Source organism: Erpetoichthys calabaricus, chromosome 17 (genome assembly GCF_900747795.2).
Source record: "Erpetoichthys calabaricus chromosome 17, fErpCal1.3, whole genome shotgun sequence".
In the NCBI taxonomy this organism is placed as follows: Eukaryota; Metazoa; Chordata; class Cladistia; order Polypteriformes; family Polypteridae; genus Erpetoichthys; species Erpetoichthys calabaricus.
In genome coordinates this window covers 31,692,264-31,712,762 of record NC_041410.2, presented here as the reverse complement: position 1 = coordinate 31,712,762, position 20,499 = coordinate 31,692,264, and the positions used below count along the sequence as shown (strand labels likewise).

Here is a 20,499-nt window from a genome sequence, read left to right as displayed (position 1 = left end):
AAAGCTTATGGAAAAGAAAAAAATATAAACATTTATGTATCCATCCATCCCAATGTATAATATAAGCTGCTGTTAGACTCAAGGCAGACGAGTGAATAGACGACACATCCGACATTTGCCACACCAAAAACAATGCCTCTCACTCCCCACTGATGACTCAAACATTGGAGATTTAATGATGAAATCGTGCAGTTTGAAAGTTTTTATTTAAAAGTATATGCCAGCATTACCCTTCCTGTAGTGCTGAATTATTTGTATCCCAATGCCTTCACAATGGGCCCTGGGGTTTCAAATCAAAATCAACATTTTTGTATCATTTGCTTTTTTTTTTTTCACTCCTCTAAAATTGCTGTACTTGCAAGTAACTTGAAATGTTTTGTATACAGACTAACTTTTTAAGTTACATAATTACATTATATATAATATAAAGAAATCGTGTATTGAACACCATCCATCCATTAAATAAATATTTTTTTAATATTTAATACAATTCTCAAATTAACAATTAATTGTGCTTTTCGAAGCTCCTAAATTGGACTACGCAGTCTCTGAAGATGCAATGAATGACTTTTGGGGATGATGATCAAATAAAAATTTAAAATTGACAATACTGCCCTCTGCAGTTGAGAAAGGAGCAGGAAATAAAAAACTTTCATACCCTGTCATAACTTTAATCAATTTGGAAAGCCAGAAATAGAGTAAACAAAATATTCATATATATATATATATATATATATATATATATATATATATATATATATATATATATATATATCCACATATACATATATATATATACACATATACATATACATATATACACATATACATATACATATATATATATACACATATACATATATATATATACACATATACATATATAAATATATATATATATATATATATATATATATATATATATATATATATATATATACACACACACACAAATATATAACATATATATAGCGTGAGTGTTTTTAACGGCCTTGATCAATTAAACTATTATTTGCATTAGTTTCTTTAATATAACTTATGACCACAGAAGCAAGTAAAACTAATGAAATAAATAAACCGAAATTGACAACAGCAGCATGACATGGTAGTGACATTTACTTGAACCACATTGCTTGCACCTACATGGTGGTGGGAATATGAATGGAAAAATAACAACAGTACTGTACCTGTAACATCCAAAATACGATATACCAAACAATGAGAGCCATACAAGTGCTGAGATACTTTCCAGCACCTAAAAATATGCAGCACTGGCGTCTCTGTAGCAGTAGTGAGGAATTCTGAAGTCCACCAAGTGGGCACCAAGACTAAGTCGGCATTCAGCTTCATTTCGTTTCCGACTGGGCTGGCTGCTGCAGGTGAAGCACTTCCCTCATTCTGTCCAGGCATATTTTAGCGGAGTCCTTGACCTCCTTGGAAAACTTAGCAAGTCCGATAAACCCATGTGGCAAGCCTTCCACAATGCTGAGGGTTACTGGCTGCCCAATGGCACGCAGGCGTTTGGCAAACATCACAGAGTCATCAAGAAGAGGGTCAAGTGAACAAGCCTAAATATGACACAGATTTTTATTTTAATATCCAGTAATAAACATTATTAAACCTTTACAAAAATGTTCACAGCTAACGTCTTATTTTTTTTAAATACTGTACAATGGTAGGCAAAAACAGTTAAAAAAGAGAAACAACTAGATTAACATGCTGTGAAAGAAGACTCTTGTGGGCTGCTCAACAGCTACTCACCACAATGTGAACAGGAGGTAAGCCTTTGAGGACATGGTCAGGAGCAAGCAATGGAGACTGATAGTATTCCTCCAGGGAATTGTCCAGCTGCGGGTGGATGATGTTGGAATTCAGAGGGTCTAATCCTGAAGAAAGAGGAGGACAGAAATAACAGGTCATCTCTGGCTTCTCCAGCTAAGTTAACTTGAAAGTGCTTAGCCACTGGTTTGCATTGAAATATATTTTTTGTAAGTCATTTTTTTTACTCCTACATCTTCCACATATAAAAGGAATAATTATGACGCTTGTTCTGAAAGGTTTAAAGGTGAAGTCTGAACCCTGTGCCAGACTGGTGTCCTTGTGCAGTAGGCATGTTCTCGCTGCATCTGTGTGGGTCATGTTCCCACATTGCAGAGACAAACCTAAATTAGCCATGTATGAGTGAGGGTGTCCTGTGATGGACTGGTGCTCTGGGAAGTGTTATTTTCAGTCATATGCCTGATGCCTATGGATAGGCACCAGCCCAACATTCCCTTGCTTAATATTAGAGGGTTACAATACAATTTATTTTTGTATAGCCCAAAATCACACAAGAAGTGCCGCAATGGGCTTTAACAGGCCCTGCCTCTTGACAGCCCCCCAGCCTTGACTCTCTCAGAAGACGAGAAAAAACTCCCAAAAAAAAGAAAAGTACAGTACAGTACAATCCCTCTTAACTGGCTTCACATTAACCAGTCTGTTAAAATAAAACAATTATTTTTTAATCCTGAGTTCTTCTTTATATTACAGTATATGTATGCACTTCTTTCTTTCCTGGAAGGTGAGAGGGCTTCTACTTTCAGAGTGATTTCCATTTACATATTCCTTTATGAATTTTCTACAGTGCCTTCTTCTTTCTACTTGGCGGCTCCCCTGCTTCTCCCATTGGGCTTCACAACAGGGGAGTCGCCCTACCTGCAGGTGCAGCTGCCTTCCACACTGGTCCGGTAGAACCTCCGATCCCTGGCTATGTCAGCCTCCATTCGGACCGAGACTTGGGTCCTTTCCCCAGTGGCCAGGGTGCTCACGCTGGGGCTAAATCAGCCCAAAGCCTCCACGACTACTGCTGCCTTTCGACGGCCAGTCGTCTTCAACACCGGTCACTCCAGCTCCGTGATCGCTCAGCTGGAGCGACCACTTTCTTCAGCCCCACCAAGTGTCGGTCAAACACTTTCACCTTCCAGCTGCCTGCCTTTGCTCCATCGAATCTGCATTCTCTCTCACTGGCTTTCCTTTACTTGCTTCCTTCTCCATTAACCTCCCGTTCTTTCCTGTTCTCCCCCTAGCCGCCTCGCGCTTCTATTTTTCACGGGGGTGTTGGATCAGATGTGGCAATTCGCAGTTCCCGGGAACAATTACAGACGACTCCTCACCTGTGCACTTAAGCTAGGATTGCCCACATCACGAATTTCCCAGGAAATGATCGGCCGTACATACTCTCTAAGCTGCGAGTGCAGTGATTTTTTATTTAAAAAGTGCCCTGTTTGACTGGAGCTGTGGACCCGCTACACCACACTGTCCAGTCGTTGAACGAGAAAAAAACCCGTGTGCAAAATCGTGGATGAAGCCTTGTAGATATGGTTTCTTCAGGAACGTCGAAGAGGTACAGTACATACAGTACCTTAGAAATATTTTTCTACATGAAAATAGGTATGCGTTGGATTAACTGGCCAAAACAGCAACTGGCCATGGGTCCAGTCCCGAGGGATTGTACTGTAACAGAAAAATAATGAAGACCTGCCATTACCATTCATGCTTTGAATAAAACTGGCAGGAGTTACTGTGTTTAAATAAAAGCTATGGTTGACTTTTAATTAAGTTGTTGGACACAGCGAGTTGTTTTTGATCATGAATGTGATGGGCACCTAGCAGGTCACGGTAGTAGTGTGCTCTTGAGGAGTTTGTACCTCCATTCTACAGAGGTTTCTTCTAATGCTACAAAAACACAAATTTATCCACAACTTGAATTTGATCTGTTATCAATACATACTGTACATGCACTTACACAGGCTGGAATCCTACCCAAAGTTAACATTCTGATGGCGTACACCTAAAGAAAGCTGGTAGAACAAGTTGAGTCTGGGACTTCCTCTTATGGGATATTATAGGCAATGTGGCACAATGGTAGTGCTGCTGCCTCGCAACAAGAACACTTTTTTTTCCTCATGGTCTGAGAGTCCTTCAGGTGCCTTTTGACAAACTCTAGGCGGGCTGCCATGTGCCTTTTACTAAGGAGTGGCTTCCATCTGGCCACTCTACCATACAGGACTGATTGGTGGATTGTTTCAGAGAAGGTTGTCCTTCTGGAAGGTTCTCCTCTCTCCTCAGAGGACCTCTGGAGCTCTGACAGAGTGACCGTTGGGTTCTTGGTCACCTCCCTGACTAAGGCCCTTCTCCCCTGATCGCTCAGTTTAGATGGCCGGCCAGCTCTAGGAAGAGTCCTGGTGGTTTTGAACTTCTTCCACTTACGGATGATGGAGGCCACTGTGCTCATTGGGACCTTCAAAGCAGCAGAAATTTTTCTGTAACCTTCCCCAGATATGTGCCTCGAGACAATCCTGTCTCGGAGGTCTACAGACAATTCCTTTGACTTCATGCTTGGTTTGTGCTCTGACATGAACTGTCAACTTTGGGACCTTATATAGACAGGTGTGTGCCTTTCCAAATCATGTCCAATCAACTGAATTTACCACAGGTGCAGAAACATCTCAAGGATGATCAGGGGAAACAGGATGCACCTGAGCTCAATTTCGTGCTTCACGGCAAAGGCTGTGAATACTTATGTGCATGTGCTTTCTCAATTTTTTTATTTTTAATAAATTTGCAAAAACCTCAAGTAAACTTTTTTCACGTTGTCATTATGAGGTGTTGTGTGTAGAATTCTGAGGAAAAAATGAATTTAATCCTTTTTGGAATAAGGCTGTAACATAAAATGTGGAAAAAGTGATGCGCTGTGAGTACTTTCCGGATGCACTGTATCTCTGTAGATGGGTACAACTTTTATTGTCATACTCAGGGAGTAGCTGTGGCAGATCAGCTCCTTCCAATGGTGTCCAATGTCACTCCTGTCAACGAGCGTATTATGAGACAGCTTAAGATGCTCTCTGGGTGCCTTGTCTGTTGTCTCAGTGTATGCTCCAATCGTGGTAAGTGATGTCTTGGTGAGGGAGACATTTGATTTGCAACTTTGCTCGGTGGTTGATGGGTGCCCGCTAAGTGACACTCATCTGGTCATGGGTGATTTCAGTGCAACCACTGGCACTGACAGGGCTGGCTATGAGGACTGTGTTGGTTCTAATTAGAACACAGTCCTCGCTGATAATGACATTTGATATTTAACTCTATGCCTTTTAGTTACATTGTAGATCAGAGGTCCTCAATTACAGTCCTGGAGGTCCGCAGTGGCTGCAGGGTTTTACTTCAACCAATTTCTTACTTAGAACCCATTTATTTACTAAAAATGCCAAATGTTTTTTGGGCTTAATTTTAGTTATCATACCTGTTACAATTCAGAATCCTTAATTGCCTGTTTTAGTTTTTAGAAGCTGCATTTAGTTTTAAACCAGACATTAGTTAATAATGAAATGCAGATAAACAATAAACCAGTATCTCTCCAGCTATAATGCTTCCTTTTAAACCTGTGCATATGCAGCATGAAATATCTGTGTTAAAAAAATGCTTAGAAATAAATGAGAGGAACTGGAAAGACCGTTAAGCTTAAATATGTTCTGGTCAACAAAACACACGGATAATGTTTTCAGAGAAGGGAACTCTAAAGTGGAATTACAATATCTCTTGGATGAATGAAAGCACTGGCAAGTCAAACAGTTAAATATTACATTTCATTATCAACAAGTACTGTCTTCTAAAAAACTAGTTAGAAGGAAAACCTACAGCCACTGCGGCCCTCCAGGACAGTGATTGTGGACCCCTGCTCTAAAATCACATTGATGTTCTTGACAAAGTGGCCCTGAACTAAACTCCAATTTCTGCAGCATCAAGCTCAGGCTCCCGTCAATAGGAAAATGAAAGTAAGCGCATGGATATTTTGGTAATTGTCACAGAGTACATATCAAAAATTTAATTTGAGTATCTTGTGGTAGCAAAGGAAGCAGCAGAATCCTGGTACTTATCTTAGGTCTGGCTTTAAATATCCTGTTTATTACATTTTAGGCTATTACTAACATGCATCAGTTTTCTTAATACCTGGCTGTTTAATAATGAGTAAAGTACACGGAGTAAACTACCCTGAGGAAAAGGGCTCATCTTATCCCAGCTTAGAAATGATAATAATATTAAAATATGAAACACAGCTAGGCTACACTCCATCCATAGACAGTCTTAGGGTGCCAACATACTGTGCATGTAACAAAGCTGGCCTATTTTAATATATAACATTTTTTTGTCCTTTTGCATTTCTTTCATGGTACTTTTGCCTTACCTGTGTATGCACCAAGGCACTTCATTAGCACGCTTAGAGGCAGCAGAAGATCAAATGTGGCTAGCAGACGAGATGGCAGTGGAGTAGCCTTCAGCAAAGTGGCTGGATATGCTGCCATGATCCCGTCAGGTATCCTGATTCCACAGGCTGCAGCTCGCAGTGAGACAGTGAGGCAGAGGTTCCCTCCGGCACTATCTCCAGCTAGACAAACATAGTCTCCTGTCCATCCTGATTGCCAATGAAAACAATATTTAATATACCAAGTTAAAAAGACTGAGTTCCCAGGAAGTGTTAAAAGTAATGACACTGAATACAATCTCTATATACTCTGAAAATCCCAGCATACATTCAAATGTGTGATAATGGGATTTGTTAATATTCTTCAGCCATAAGAGAATTTATTTTAATTTTTAAAGTCATGGAGTCTGAAGCTTAAAACAGCAGCACCTGACATAAGGCAGGAACCATTCCTGGACCAGGTAACTTTCCAGAGCCCCGAATGAAGTCTTACAGGACCAGTTAAAATAAATACATATATTAAAAATCTCCTTTAGAAAGACACTAGTAAAATGCAGTTCCAAAAGTCTACCCAATTCTTACTCGCTATGATTACAATAAAATTAGAGTGACAGCAAAAAGAGTCAGCGTTTTAAAATATCTTTAAAAAGATTCCATAAATGAAGCTAGTACTGTACTTTCAGTAAAATCCTATGTTCAGCATTCTGTAGTGGCTCCATATTACACCAGGGACGGACACTGTTGCAAAGCCGAAAATAGTGGCATACATCTATTATCCTGCTGAATCTGCTTACTTCATTATAGTGATGAGAGAATGAACACAATCCAGTCAGCAAGACACCAAGCAAGGGCAGGACCTAACTCTGGATCAGGACAGGAATCCATACAAAAAGAACCTCCTCATGCACACTGGAACAATTTATTGTGAACACTCTGCTTAATATTAACATCTTTGGCATGTGGGAGGAAACCAGATTGATCAGAGAAAATGCTCTCCAAAACTCTGAGAATATGGCAGCCTTCCACAGGCAATGAGAAGACTGAGGTTTCAACCCAGGCCTCTGGAGCGGTGAGGTAGCTACGCTATGCCTGGCACCACCCTGCTGGCCTGAAAATAACACAAATTTCTTTATTCTTCTGGAACATTCATCTTGTAACCTTTAGTCATGTTTGTCAAGATGTCAATTTCTGTTTTCTTTCTTACTGTTTTAGAATAAATTTCACATATTTTTTATCAAGGTGAAACTGGATTTTAATGAGACAAGCTATGCATTAATATTAAGTAATACCTTTAAAATGTCATAGTCTTGGCAATTTTTTTACTGCCTTACAAAAACTAAGGTTAATTTGTACAGAAGAGAACTTAAATTAATAGCTACTAAAACTAAAAGACAATGTATCAACTTATCAGTTCAGGCAAAAGGTCTCCCATACTTGAACAATCCTAATTAGACTGTTGTTTATTTTTAAATTTCTGATTAATCCCCGAGACTGAACAACTAAATAAATTCAAGCAATACATTTAGCAGGCCTCATTTTTATTTTATAACTTTGACATGCAGACCACATGAAGTCTCCTCAACAGGACAGAAGATAAATTGCTCAGACTAGCTTGTCAGATTTTCCTTCTCCTCCTGTAATGGTCAGGAAACTACATTCTGTGGTTATTTCCTGTCGCTAAGCACTTACCCAGCATGCTGCAGTTCTTAAGAGCCCAACAATAGGCATAGAAACATTCTTCTAGTGCTCTTGGAAATGGGGTCTCAGGGGATAAGGAATAGTCGACAGACAGAATTGGGATACCCAAGTCACGTGCCCAGCTCTTTAGATAGGGCTATACACAGAAAGACAAAAAGAAAAATATCTTTAGACACCAGTTGTAGCCATATAAATCTGCATTGAGATCTTAGTAAATGGCTATGAAAAATTATTAACAGGTGCAATCAGAAAGCCTCCATTTGTAGAAAAACCAACTGAATCCTCTAGGTGCCAGTTGTGCTGGACACTTTATGTAACCAGCAAGACAGTCCACTCACCTCGTGTGACTTAGAAGTATGTGCAACAAATCCACCTCCATGAAAATGCACTACAAGATGCTTTGATTTTGGTGCTAGGTCTTTTTTTAATTTCCTTTCAGCTTTGGCAGAGGTGCCTGATGACTTGACTAAATTGTTCAATTCCTGACTTTCCTGAAATGGCAAAAAAAGCTTCCAGAATGACAAAACTGAAAAAACACAAAACAACAAAACACCTTCTTGTCTTCATTACACTCATTACAAATTAGTTTAGGGAACACTGTGGATTAAAATTTAGGCTTGTTGACATAAAACCCTCAAGCGGTATCTACATTTTAGAGACTAAACTCACTCTAAACGAGGAGCTGAGAACATGAAAGACATTTAATGTAAATGATCATATGAAAAGAGGTTACACAGATGCAGTCCGAGCTTTTCAAAATATGTGGATTCATGCTGGTGAGCTGGACATGAATCACTAGTGTATGTAGGACTGTGATGAATCGGGAAAAAGATATGGAATTGTTATTAAGACTTAAAGGTCAAAAGCACAGGTAAAGGAGAAACCCACAACTGAAAGGGAAGGAAAAAGCAAAAGTTACATGCGCATGCAAGAATGCCAAGCTGGACTCGACAGAACAAGAAAGAAGGACAAACTCTGTTCCACAACTAAACCTCCTTAGTAAAAGCAACAAAATAAGAAAGTAATAGCCAAGGGGAAGTTTAACTATCCATCCATCCATCCATTTTCCAACCCGCTGAATCCGAACACAGGGTCACGGGGGTCTGCTGGAGCCAATCCCAGCCAACACAGGGCACAAGGCAGGGAACCAATCCCGGGCAGGGTGCCAACCCACCGCAGGACACACACAAACACACCCACACACCAAGCACACACTAGGGCCAATTTAGAATCGCCAATCCACCTAACCTGCATGTCTTTGGACTGTGGGAGGAAACTGGAGCGCCCGGAGGAAACCCACGCAGACACGGGGAGAACATGCAAACTCCACGCAGGGTGGACCCGGGAAGCGAACCCGGGTCTCCTAACTGCGAGGCAGAAGTTTAACTAAAAGGGAGTAAATACAACAAGAACTGCAGATGTTTGGTGCTTATGAAAACCTATCCTGGCTGCTCACCTGTCCTTCAAGAAGCTTGTGTGAGATCAGTCTCATCTGGATTGGGGCTCGTCCAGAATATGTTAAAGGTACTGGTACAGTCAAATACTGGCTAGTTGTTGAGGTCAAAGGTAAAGTGAAGCTTTCTGGAAGAAAGGAAATCTCTTTGTTCACATGAACAGGGACGGAGGAGATTTTAGCTATCGCCTGAAAAACAAAATGAGAAAGAACAGCTTAAAAATAAAACCAAAAACATAGGAGTAACAGTGCGACAATTAAAACTATATAAACTTACATGGGAAAATGGGGTAAATTGGTACAGTAGTATAAAAAGTAGAGATTGTCATGAACGCAACATAATTTTTTGCTGCTTAAAACATTATCTTAAACTTTCATTAAAATACCTTATGTATTGCCAAGTCTACTCCACACCTAAAAGTAACACCAAAATTATCCTCACCTTCTGCTAGAGGACTTGCTAACGGTAATGAATGTACTCAAAGATTTTTTTCTTTATGTCACCAACTATCTGTATACTTTTGTTACGTCTGCATATATTTTACTTAAGGATTCCTCCGGTCTTTGCCCATATAACATGCATTTACATTGCAAAGCTTTAGCAGAATGGCTTGCTTACTAGCCCAGAAGGAAGAAAAGTTGTTTTGGAAGTCAGCAGTCAGAATGTAAGTCAATTGTTTGTTTAGTATGTAGGTCAGTTTTTTTAATTCCATATTTGGCTGGTGGGTATTACATTAAGTTGTTTGATTGTTAGATAGGTAAGAATTTTAGAAAAGTAGTTGATTGTTTGTATGTTGTAATCGAATGTTTAATAAGAGGATTATTCTGATGTTAGATGTTAAAACAGTAAAGTTGACTGGTCGGTAATGTACATCTGTCTATTGGTTGGGTGTAAAGGAAGGTGGGTCAACTGCTCAGTCGGGAAACTTTTTTTAAGCTAATATGTTAATTAGATTAAAAGTAAGAATGTATGCTAAATATTGACAATAATTATGCTTAATTAATTAGTGTCTAAGTCAGTCGATTGGCTCGAATGCATAATGGATTTTGGATGATAAATTAGACTGGACTGCCAATACGGATGCGCTGTGCAAGAAAGGACAGAGCCGGTTATACTACCTTAGAAGGCTGGCGTCCTTCAACATCTGCAATAAGATGCTGCAGATGTTCTATCAGACAGTTGTGGCGAGTGCCCTCTTCTACGCAGTGGTGTGCTGGGGAGGCAGTATTAAGAAGAAGGACGCCTCACACCTGGACAAACTGGTGAGGAAGGCAAGATCTATTGTTGGCATGGAGCTGGACAGTTTAACATCTGTGGCAGAGCGAAGGGCGCTCAGCAGGCTCCTATCAATTATGGAGAATCCACTGCATCCACTAAATAATGTCATCTCCAGACAGAAGAGCAGCTTCAGCGACAGACTGCTGTCACTGTCCTGCTCCACAGACAGATTGAGGAGATCGTTCCTCCCCCAAACTATGCGACTCTTTAATTCCACCCGGGGGGGTAAACGTTAACATTTAACATAATACATAGTTATTGTCTGTTTTTCACCTGCATTATTATCATTCTTTAATTTAATATTATTTATTGTATCAGTATGCTGCTGCTGAAGAATGTGAATTTCCCATTGGGATTAATAAAGTATCTATCTATCTATCTATCTATCTATCTATCTATCTATCTATCTATCTATCTATCTATCTATCTATCTATCTATCTATCTATCTATCTATCTATCTATCTATCTATCGGATGTTCAGTTGGTAGTACAGGGTCAGCTAGTTAGTTGATCGGTCAGCAGATACGTAGGTCAGCTGTTTAGGAGGCAAGTTAATTGATTGATAAATAGGTGGATTAGTTCATTGTCAGAAGTTGTGTAGTTATTAATGTACAGTAATTCACATTAAAAGACTGACCAAAAAATTGCTGCTAGTCAGTATGTTTGTGGGTTGGTTGTTACATTTGCTGATTATTCAAATGACTGCCTTATTGATCAGTAGGTACGTACATATTTCTTAAATGCTACTTATATCATACAATTTGTGATTCATTCTACTGAAGCAGAAGTAGTAACTAATGATTATCAACAAACACTGTGTTCATAATCCAAGATTCTGCATGGATATTAAAAATTCACTACTTGTTGAACCTGTAGAGATTTGTTGTAGCACACTGGGAATGCTATCATGCTGCAGTAATTTTACATTTCACTTTCATCTCTAAACTGCTAGATTTTCTGTAGTAATGAAATATATGTTTCATCTTTAAACTTATGAGTTTACAATAGTAGCATGGACAGAATCACTAATCTTGTAACTACGGTCTAATTTGAATAATGACACCAGGATCTCCACTTACTGCTAGTGCCTCTGTTTCAGTTATGTTCCAGAATCCTTTTAAAAGCTGCACATTTATGTCTTTAGTAATTTCCTCAAACTTTTCTCCACAAAGCTCTGGATCCATGGCGTATTTCCCACTGGAGAGGAGAGAGCCTGCTGCTACACCTATAAAACAGAGATCACAGTAAGGCAAAGCTCTGTTAGCTTCACAACTGAACAAATGACATCAAACATGCGACTGTAGAATGTGTGTAATGATATGTCTAAGAGACAAGATGAAGAGCAGAATGACATCAAACATGCGCACTTATGCCTGTGAAATTGATTGTACCTTTGTTGGTTTGTTTCTTACTTTGTGCTAGATGCTTTATGAGCTTGGGATCTGCCTTCCCATGCCTAATCCCACCCAAATCCAAGCACATGCAATTTATAAGGTATCTCCACATCTTTCTGAAAGTGTATCGGTGTCACTGCCCACCACCTGTGTGACTCACTGATTGCATGATGATGTTTCTCATAGTTGCCTTCAAACGACACAAAAGCGATGCATATTGCTTTGAGGAAGGTTTTGATGGCTGGATTGAACTGTGAATACAGACAGAGACGGTGAGTTTTGCACAGGATGGCAGATTTCTACTTTGTTAAAAATTAAACAAAAAAGTTAAGCAGATTTGGTGGCCTCAGTTTCATTGTCTTCATTAACTTTACTAAATGCCAATAATAAAGCCTTTTGTTAAACCATCAAGGAGAACCTGAAAAAAAAAATCAATGCAAATAATATTCATTAGTAAACAAACAAGTGAAAGCAGGACACTGAAGCATTGCCCAAGGGATGCCAGAAAGCATATTTGTACATGTCTTACTGAGCTGAATGACCCCTACAGTTAGAGTCAGTGAAATCACCAGAGTCTGCATGTGATTGGTAGAGGTCAGTTGACAGTCCGTAAAGCCATCATAGCTGATTAGTAGAGACTGGAAAAGAGGTTTTACTACAAATAAGGGAAATAAATGGGCAGAGTGGTGGTAATGTGAGCACAAGCAACAAAATCAAAAAACATGGCCTGTAGCAAGTGCATTCTTCAACATAGTTCTGACTCTCTTTGATTTTTCATTCTGTTCTTAGATGTTAAGCATCATGCTGGTAAACATGGTCAGGAGCATATGACACACGTCTTTGTGAAAGCAACAGGCTAAACTATGTTTATTTTGAAAGGAAATGTAAATATGCATAAATATATTTTAAGGAACCTAGGTGGAATGGAGGTCCCTCACAGATATGTAGCCCCAGGTTAGACTCTATGCCTGGTTACAACTTGTTGGTTTTCTCACTGTAGTTGTTCCAAGGATGTGCTGGTGTAGAGAGCGGTTGATGTCAAAGGGCATGGCTTGCAAGAGTATACTTAACAACTGACTGCTGCGCTGCTCGTGTAGGCGCTCAAAAAGCACAACTGTTCTTCACAACTAATGGGGCAGTAGTGTCACAATATATATCTCTGCTATATGCTCAAACAATTATGAGTCGGTCAGTCATTTTCCAACCCGTTATATCCTAACACAGGGTCATGGAGGTCTGCTGGAGCCAATCCCAACCAACACAGGGCGCAAGGCAGGAACAAATCCCGGGCAGGGCGACAGCCCACCGCAGGACACACACCCACACACTAGGGACAATTTAGGATCACCAATGCACCTAACCTGCATGTCTTTGGACTGTGGGAAGAAACCGGAGCACCCGGAGGAAACCCACGCAGACACGGGGAGAACATGCAAACTCCATGCAGGAAGGACACGGGAAGCTCTGAGGCAGCAGCGTCAAACAATTATGATATCAGATGAAATAGTAAATTTGAAGGAGAGTATTGAGAATTCCCTTTAAGGTATGTGTGTTTCTGAAAATGTATGCTAGACTTAGTATTTTAAAATAATGAGTCACTTCAATATCATTAATCCATAGATGAACTTTGTTAAAGTACTTTATTCATTACAAGGTCATAGGGAATAATATCCCAACCTGGCAACAGTGAACAAAGGTTAGAAATATGGCACACAGCATGCCAGGCCAGCAGAGAGCACAGTCATCTCAAACACAAGTTGGTCGGCACACAACAAGAATGGCAATTTTGAGTAGACCCCACCTGTGCTTATGAAGGTCACCACAAAAACCTATATTAGAATATGTCAGTATAGTATGTCATTCTTTCACCCACATACCATTTAAAATAATGTATTGTTGTTAATATTAATTTTTAAACATTATATTACAGTCTGCATGGGTTTAATATTGTAATGTCTGTCTGCCCATTTACTTCTGCACCTACTTTGCCCATATCTGGTTTGCAGGGAGACAGAATCTATTCTGATTGCATTAGATGTAGGGCATAAATAACCCCCAAGGTGGCTGCTCACAGATAACGATACCCTAGGAAAGTTTAGCATCACCAATGAATTTAATACACACATCTCTGCAATGCAGAGGAAAACTCAGAATAAACAGATAAAAGAACCAAAGGGGCATTGTAACACTGTGCCAACCCATAGCAATATGTTTAGTGAATTTAGTTTTAACCTCCAGGTACAGAAGTGAGAAGCCACTTTACTTTTACTTCCACAAATTCCATGGTGTCAACTGTTCGTCAAAGAGCAAACCAGTTAAACTGGAAAATCTACCACTTCCATATGCTTTGTACATCTTTACATAACAATGACAAGTTAAAACATGGCAGCATTAGCAAAGTAGGAAGCATTTAATGTACAGTACTGTATGTAGCATCTGTTATACCAGTGCAATGTTTGTTCCTGAACAACTGGGTTGTGAAGGGAACAGCTTGATTTTCTTTGAACACTTTTAATATTTCTGATGGTGACCATGACAAGAGTATACCTAACAGAATCCCCCCAACCAAAAAGACAAGCTGGAAGCTATCAGATTTTAGATCAAATAATAACACTTAATTAAACTATTACAGGGCGGCACGGTGGCACAGTGGGTAGCGCTGCTGTCTCGCCGTTGGGAGACCTGGGGACCTGGGTTCGCTTCCCGGGTCCTCCCTGCGTGGAGTTTGCATGTTCTCCCCGTGTCTGCGTGGGTTTCCTCCGGGCGCTCCGGTTTCCTCCCACAGTCCAAAGACATGCTGGTTAGGTGGATTGGCGATTCTAAATTGGCCCTAGTGTGTGCTTGGTGTGTGGATGTGTTTGTGTGTGTCCTGCGGTGGGTTGGCACCCTGCCCAGGATTGGTTCCTGCCTTGTGCCCTGTGTTGGCTGGGATTGGCTCCAGCAGACCCCCGTGACCCTGTGTTCGGATTCAGCGGGTTGGAAAATGGATGGATGGATAAACTATTACATTATCAGCTATTGAATTTTTTGTGATTGTTTTATTTCAAGATTACTCTTTGTACGTACGGGATACTTTCACGTACGTATGAGATGTTTTCGCGTACATACGGGATACTTTTACGTACGTACGAGATGTTTTCACGTACGTACGAAATAATGTGTGACCTTAAAGCACCTGGTGCACAGGCTATGGTAAGTGGTGGCCACGAGATATATACATGGTGGGCATGAGATAGTAAGTTGTATGCACTAAATTGTTTCCCAGGAAGAAAAAAACACCATATCTCCTCAGGTGCTCCGTACGAGTGAGCATACAAATATCTGTAAACATAAAGCACGTACCCAAACCCTTACCCCCCAACAAGCCTAATCTTAACCATAGTGTAACAGGGTATGCGATGGGCATTTCGTGACTGACATTCTGGGCAGTACCTGACATACGTCACAGGTATTGCAAGCTGCAGTTAAACCCATCTCCTACCATCCCACACTCCTTTAATAAATAAAAGCCCAGCCGTCTGCTTTTTCATATCACCGCGCTACAAGAGCTGGAAGTAACGTCAAACTGAAGCGCCGAAGCCTTGGTAAAGGCATAATTAGGTAGCCCCGAAGCGCACTTTTGTAATATTTTTATCTAACATTATCTCGTACGTACGTGAAAACATCTCGCACGTACGTAAAAGTATCCCGTACGTACGAGATAAGGGTTAATCCCATAATTTGTTTTTCACTGTGCGGTTCATAGCTTCCATAGTACGACAATTAACACTGCATATGAACTTAATAAAATTTCACAGTTGATGTATCCCCACCTACATGAACATCACTCCTGTTCCACTGGACCCCCTCCCCACTGCACTTAGCTTCCTGTTCTTTGGAGCCATTGCCAGATGATTGAGAAAGATGACGGGACCAATATTGAGTAACCCTGACATTCACAAGAATCATAAGAACAAATGAGTAAAACATTTTAGGGGTTGGCTGCCTTTAACCTGAGGTGAACAGTTTCTGTGTTTGGACTGCTATAGAGTAATAAATTACAGGAAGGAAACCGGACAAGGCTGAACTAAAATGAAAATTGAGGGTTTTGAGTTTCTGGAGGAAATCAGTGCACTTGTTCAACCTACATTTGTTGTTGTGAAGAAGAGACTTCAAATTGACAGGCTGAAAATTGGCAAATTAAGGAGAAATCAGTGTGATGACTTGATTTTTAAAACAAAGTAATCTAAAATGTTCTTCATTCAGTGCAATGAAAAAGTATTTGTTCCCTCCCTTTAATAAATCAAACGATTATTTAAAAGCTGTATTGTATTTACTCAGGTTGTCTTTTGAATTATGCTAAATTTGACTAGAAAAACATGAATTATTAGAAATCCAAAAATTGAGGAAATTAGGAGGGGGCAAATACTTTTTCACAGCACTGAATGAATCTATAATTTTGGTGGACTGTTTCTTGTATGTATATACTTAACAGATTCAAGGCAGCTTAGTGGAATGAAATCAAGATTTAAAATGTAAAAAGGTTGATAAAGAGAAGCATGCATGGTTTTTCATCAGAAAACCGTGCACATTAGCTTAATTGATGACTATGATATCTCAGTGCAAACCTGACTGAAACTGACAGTGTAGGCCGTTTCTCACTTTTAACTCTAAACTACGTATGATAAGCGAGTGGGCAGATGGATGAACAGAGATGAAACGAAGAAGAGTAACTATAAATACAGGTAAGCTAAAAGCAAAAGCACCAGTGTAATAAAATTCTAACAAAACTCTCATATCTGCCCTACTCTTATCTCTTTCCTTTTTCGGCTTCTGTATTTACAGAAGCCTTTTAGTCTTTAAAGTGTTCTTTTATTGTTTGGGAACTGCTTAGTAAATAGCAGCAGCAGGTATAATGCATTTGAGGATCCTTAAGAAACAGCAATCTATAGTTAAACATCATTACTATAATGAATTGGTCTCCAAAAAAAAAAAAAAAAGAATCTAGTCACCATAGCAACACATGACTGTAGACCCTTCTGGTTCCTGCTAATAAATATATGCAAATTATGTAAACTTCAATTCCATATCATTGCAAGTGTGCTTTACTTGCGTGTGATGTCACTCAGCTGGTTAATTCCATTGTTTCACACATTTATAATGATTACTGGATTCAAACTTAATTTTGTTCTTTTCAACAGAGCAAATGATTTATGAACAGTGCACACATTATTAAAATGTATTAAATGTTACAAATTGTAAGCACAAAATCAAGCAGTTGACATTAAAGTGGAGCTATGATGCATGCAATATGAATAACTACAAATATTGTGGGCACAGCAGAAGAGCTCCCTTGGGCACTTAAATCCCATCCCATAATGCCTTTAACAATCATCAATGCACACATTTTCTTAACTCACTTAGTCTATCTCCATGCTGGGGGAAGCCAGGGCCTATCCTGACACCAGTGGATACAAGGCAAGAACCTATCCTGGATTGTGTACCACTCAATTACAATACATACTCATGCAAAAAGCCGGGCTCATAATCTCTAATTAAGTTACAGTAATACACAGATGTTGTTAAGTGGGAAAAACTGCATGGATTTGAAGAAAATCTTATGAGGAGACAGGGAGATTGTGCCAAGTCCCCACAGAAGATGACCAGGTGTACTCACCATCAGGACAGACAGAAACTAAACAAATGGATCAGGAAGATAGATCAGAGGAACAAGCAAATGTCGAAAATCAGGAATGTCCTGTTAAAAATCGGAGGTTGTGAAGAAGATATCACATCTCAATTTCAGCCATTTCAATATTAACATTCTATTTCTGTGAATAAAAAATGCTCACAAAAACTCAACTTAATATGGAGTTCTTCTGCACATAGAATTTTTAAAATAAAATCCCAAGAATTCTTAATCAAAGCTTTACCTTCCCCATATAATTAAAAGACCAAATTTACCTGGAATCCAAGGCAGCGGCCATAGAAGCAAGCCCTCTTCATATGAAAGTACTCATCAACGAATGCTACAGAAAGGGCTTGGTCATCCTTGAAGAAGAGCTGACCTTTTGGATTGGCATTGAGCAGACGCCAGGCAAAGCTGACCATCACAGAGAGCTGCTCCAAGGCTGAGCAGTACACCTCCATCTTCATTGCTTTGCGTTCTTTGCGAAATCGCTGGTCTGACAGTCGGCGCACACATTCCACCATGTGATGGACAAATGAGAGAACAACCTGGAAGATTTCAAATAAAGCCTGCGGTTAACACCATGCACACTTCATTCTAACTTCTACATAAGATGCTTTACAAGATTACATTCCATTAAACTGGCATCACATTATGGATGTAAATATACATCAATAAACAGCAGGATGGATTTATTCCAACCTTTCAATATTTAATATAAATGTAACAAATGTGGTAATGTGTCCTTTACATCACTTCAAAGTTGACACTTTAAGTACAGGTGTTACCTGAGTGATCAATGAACAGCTTTATACTAAACTCTAATCAAACAATTGTCAATATCAAAGGTCCATGTGGCTGAAGCAAGCGACCAAGTTTCAAAGTTGATATTTTAAAAGAGTGGGGTGTTGCTCAGCAGTCTATGACCAACACCTCATGGGTATTTACTTCTTAAAGTGATGAAAGCTTAAAAAAAACTTGTATGTAGACTGTGAGGCACAAATTCTACTTCAGCCTTATCTGACAATAAGGCAGATTCAAGAGGAAAGCCAGGCTATTTTTATTATTGAACATCTTCCAAAAGTTTAGCTTTCCATGTTGGCAAAAGGTTGGACATATTTTACACTGACGTTACAACACTTTTTTCCTCCTCCTTTTTCTGTTATACTATAACTGTGACCATTATCTTCATTTCTATCCATCTACTGTCCATCAAAGTGTCAGAAATATATTTTTTTCCTAAGAGCTCTTTGGCAAAAACATGGTTCTGTTTTCTGTTCTAAAAAATGTGCTGAATCGGACTACGTTAAATACATCTGTCTTAAACCTCAGTATAAATTCATTCATCTATTCCACTATCATGACAAAGCCAGCTAGAAACATTTCTGAAAACATCAGGCAGAAAGTGGGGAGTAATTCTAGATGGGACGTTGATCCATTGCAGGGTACACACACTGGCCCAACTTTCATATTATTGAGATGTCAGAAAAAAATGCAAGGGGAGAACTGTGCAAATTCCACAGAGAGAAGGGGCAAGGAAAAGTAAAAAAAAAAACTGAGCCAAGGTCCTTGTAGCCATATGGAACTGACTCAACTGTACTTCTCACTAAGAGTCAATCAACAAAATAATAATCACATTACCCAAAAAAAAAAAAAAAAAAGGTATAGGTGTCTACAGTGAATGTGTGTGCTCAGGAGTCATCAGCATCTCACTCACAGCTTAAGGATAAGCTCTAGTTTTACACTACTCTGAACTAGAGTTAGAAAGACTGGAAAATGAATGAAATGATGCTTCTGCTATTATGAGAGGACACCCATGCTAAGGAAGAAACTCCACTGAAAGGAAAGGCACATTGAGACTGTGAGAGATGAGGTCAGGTCCTCCAGAGCTGACAGTTATCAATACTAACCACTACACCACATTCAACCTTAATCAACATCAATCTTTAAAGATAGGTGTTATGGAGGTGCAGTGGCTAGCACTACCTCACAGCTACAGGGTCCAGGGTTAAAATGCCAGGCCACTAACTGTATACAGATTACACATTCTTTATGAATCTCTGCTAGTTTTTCTCTCACTTTCCAAAAATGTGTTGGTATGGTCATCTAGCAATGCTAAATGAGTGAGGATGAGTGCCATCTGATTGTCTGACACAATGCATAAAATTCCAACTTGTTGCCACTACACATTGCTGCTCCTAAACTGGGTTTAGCAAAAACAGAAAATAGATGTATGGATTTAAAAAAAAAATACTGATGAAAATATGCCATTAAATTTGACAATTAAGAACAAAACTTTAATCTAATTAACTGTAAAATAAACCACCTTTGTGAGGCTACGGTAGCCATTGCCAGGTGTGTCCACATCAAAGTCGAAGACATGGTAGAACTCTGAGAAACTTTTTAACATGGGTTCCAGTAAGCGGGCAAGATCTTTAACTCTAGAAAACAACTTAACACAGCGCTGGGTGGTCTCAGTAGAGTTTTGCTGCTTGTAGAAAACTATATTATCATCCATTACTGAATGCAGCTCCTTGAAGATCATGCTGATGTTGTCCACAGTGTCAGAGGTCACTGGCTCACAGTCGATGCTGGAGTTGTCCTCTAAACTGTTGTTTTGCTCCATGATGATGGGGTGGGGTGCTCTTCGCAGAAAAAAAATTGAACTATAACATCTCTGCAAGCCTCTTACCTGAAATGAGAAAAATGAGGCACACACTATAAGGTGAACTTTAATAACAATCATCAGAATAAGTCACCAGGCACTT

At 39.5% G+C, this 20,499-nt stretch overlaps 1 protein-coding gene across 3 annotated transcripts in view; it reads right to left on the bottom strand.

Moving 5' to 3' along the window:
* Positions 1 to 961: 961 nt before the first annotated feature.
* The window catches only part of LOC114667928 (hormone-sensitive lipase-like), a 31,468-nt gene continuing 11,930 nt past the window's right edge, over positions 962 to 20,499 (bottom strand). For all 3 annotated transcript variants that reach the window (XM_051920628.1, XM_028823453.2, XM_051920629.1), the window contains 10 exons: positions 20,058 to 20,423; positions 18,007 to 18,279; positions 12,224 to 12,314; positions 11,749 to 11,894; positions 9,393 to 9,578; positions 8,275 to 8,427; positions 7,928 to 8,072; positions 6,221 to 6,448; positions 1,762 to 1,886; positions 962 to 1,568 (listed from right to left, as the gene is read on the bottom strand). In XM_051920628.1, the coding sequence (XP_051776588.1) occupies positions 1,347 to 1,568; positions 1,762 to 1,886; positions 6,221 to 6,448; positions 7,928 to 8,072; positions 8,275 to 8,427; positions 9,393 to 9,578; positions 11,749 to 11,894; positions 12,224 to 12,314; positions 18,007 to 18,279; positions 20,058 to 20,423 (1,935 nt within the window). In that variant the 3' untranslated portion in view covers positions 962 to 1,346. The remainder of the gene's footprint in view (positions 1,569 to 1,761; positions 1,887 to 6,220; positions 6,449 to 7,927; positions 8,073 to 8,274; positions 8,428 to 9,392; positions 9,579 to 11,748; positions 11,895 to 12,223; positions 12,315 to 18,006; positions 18,280 to 20,057; positions 20,424 to 20,499) is intronic.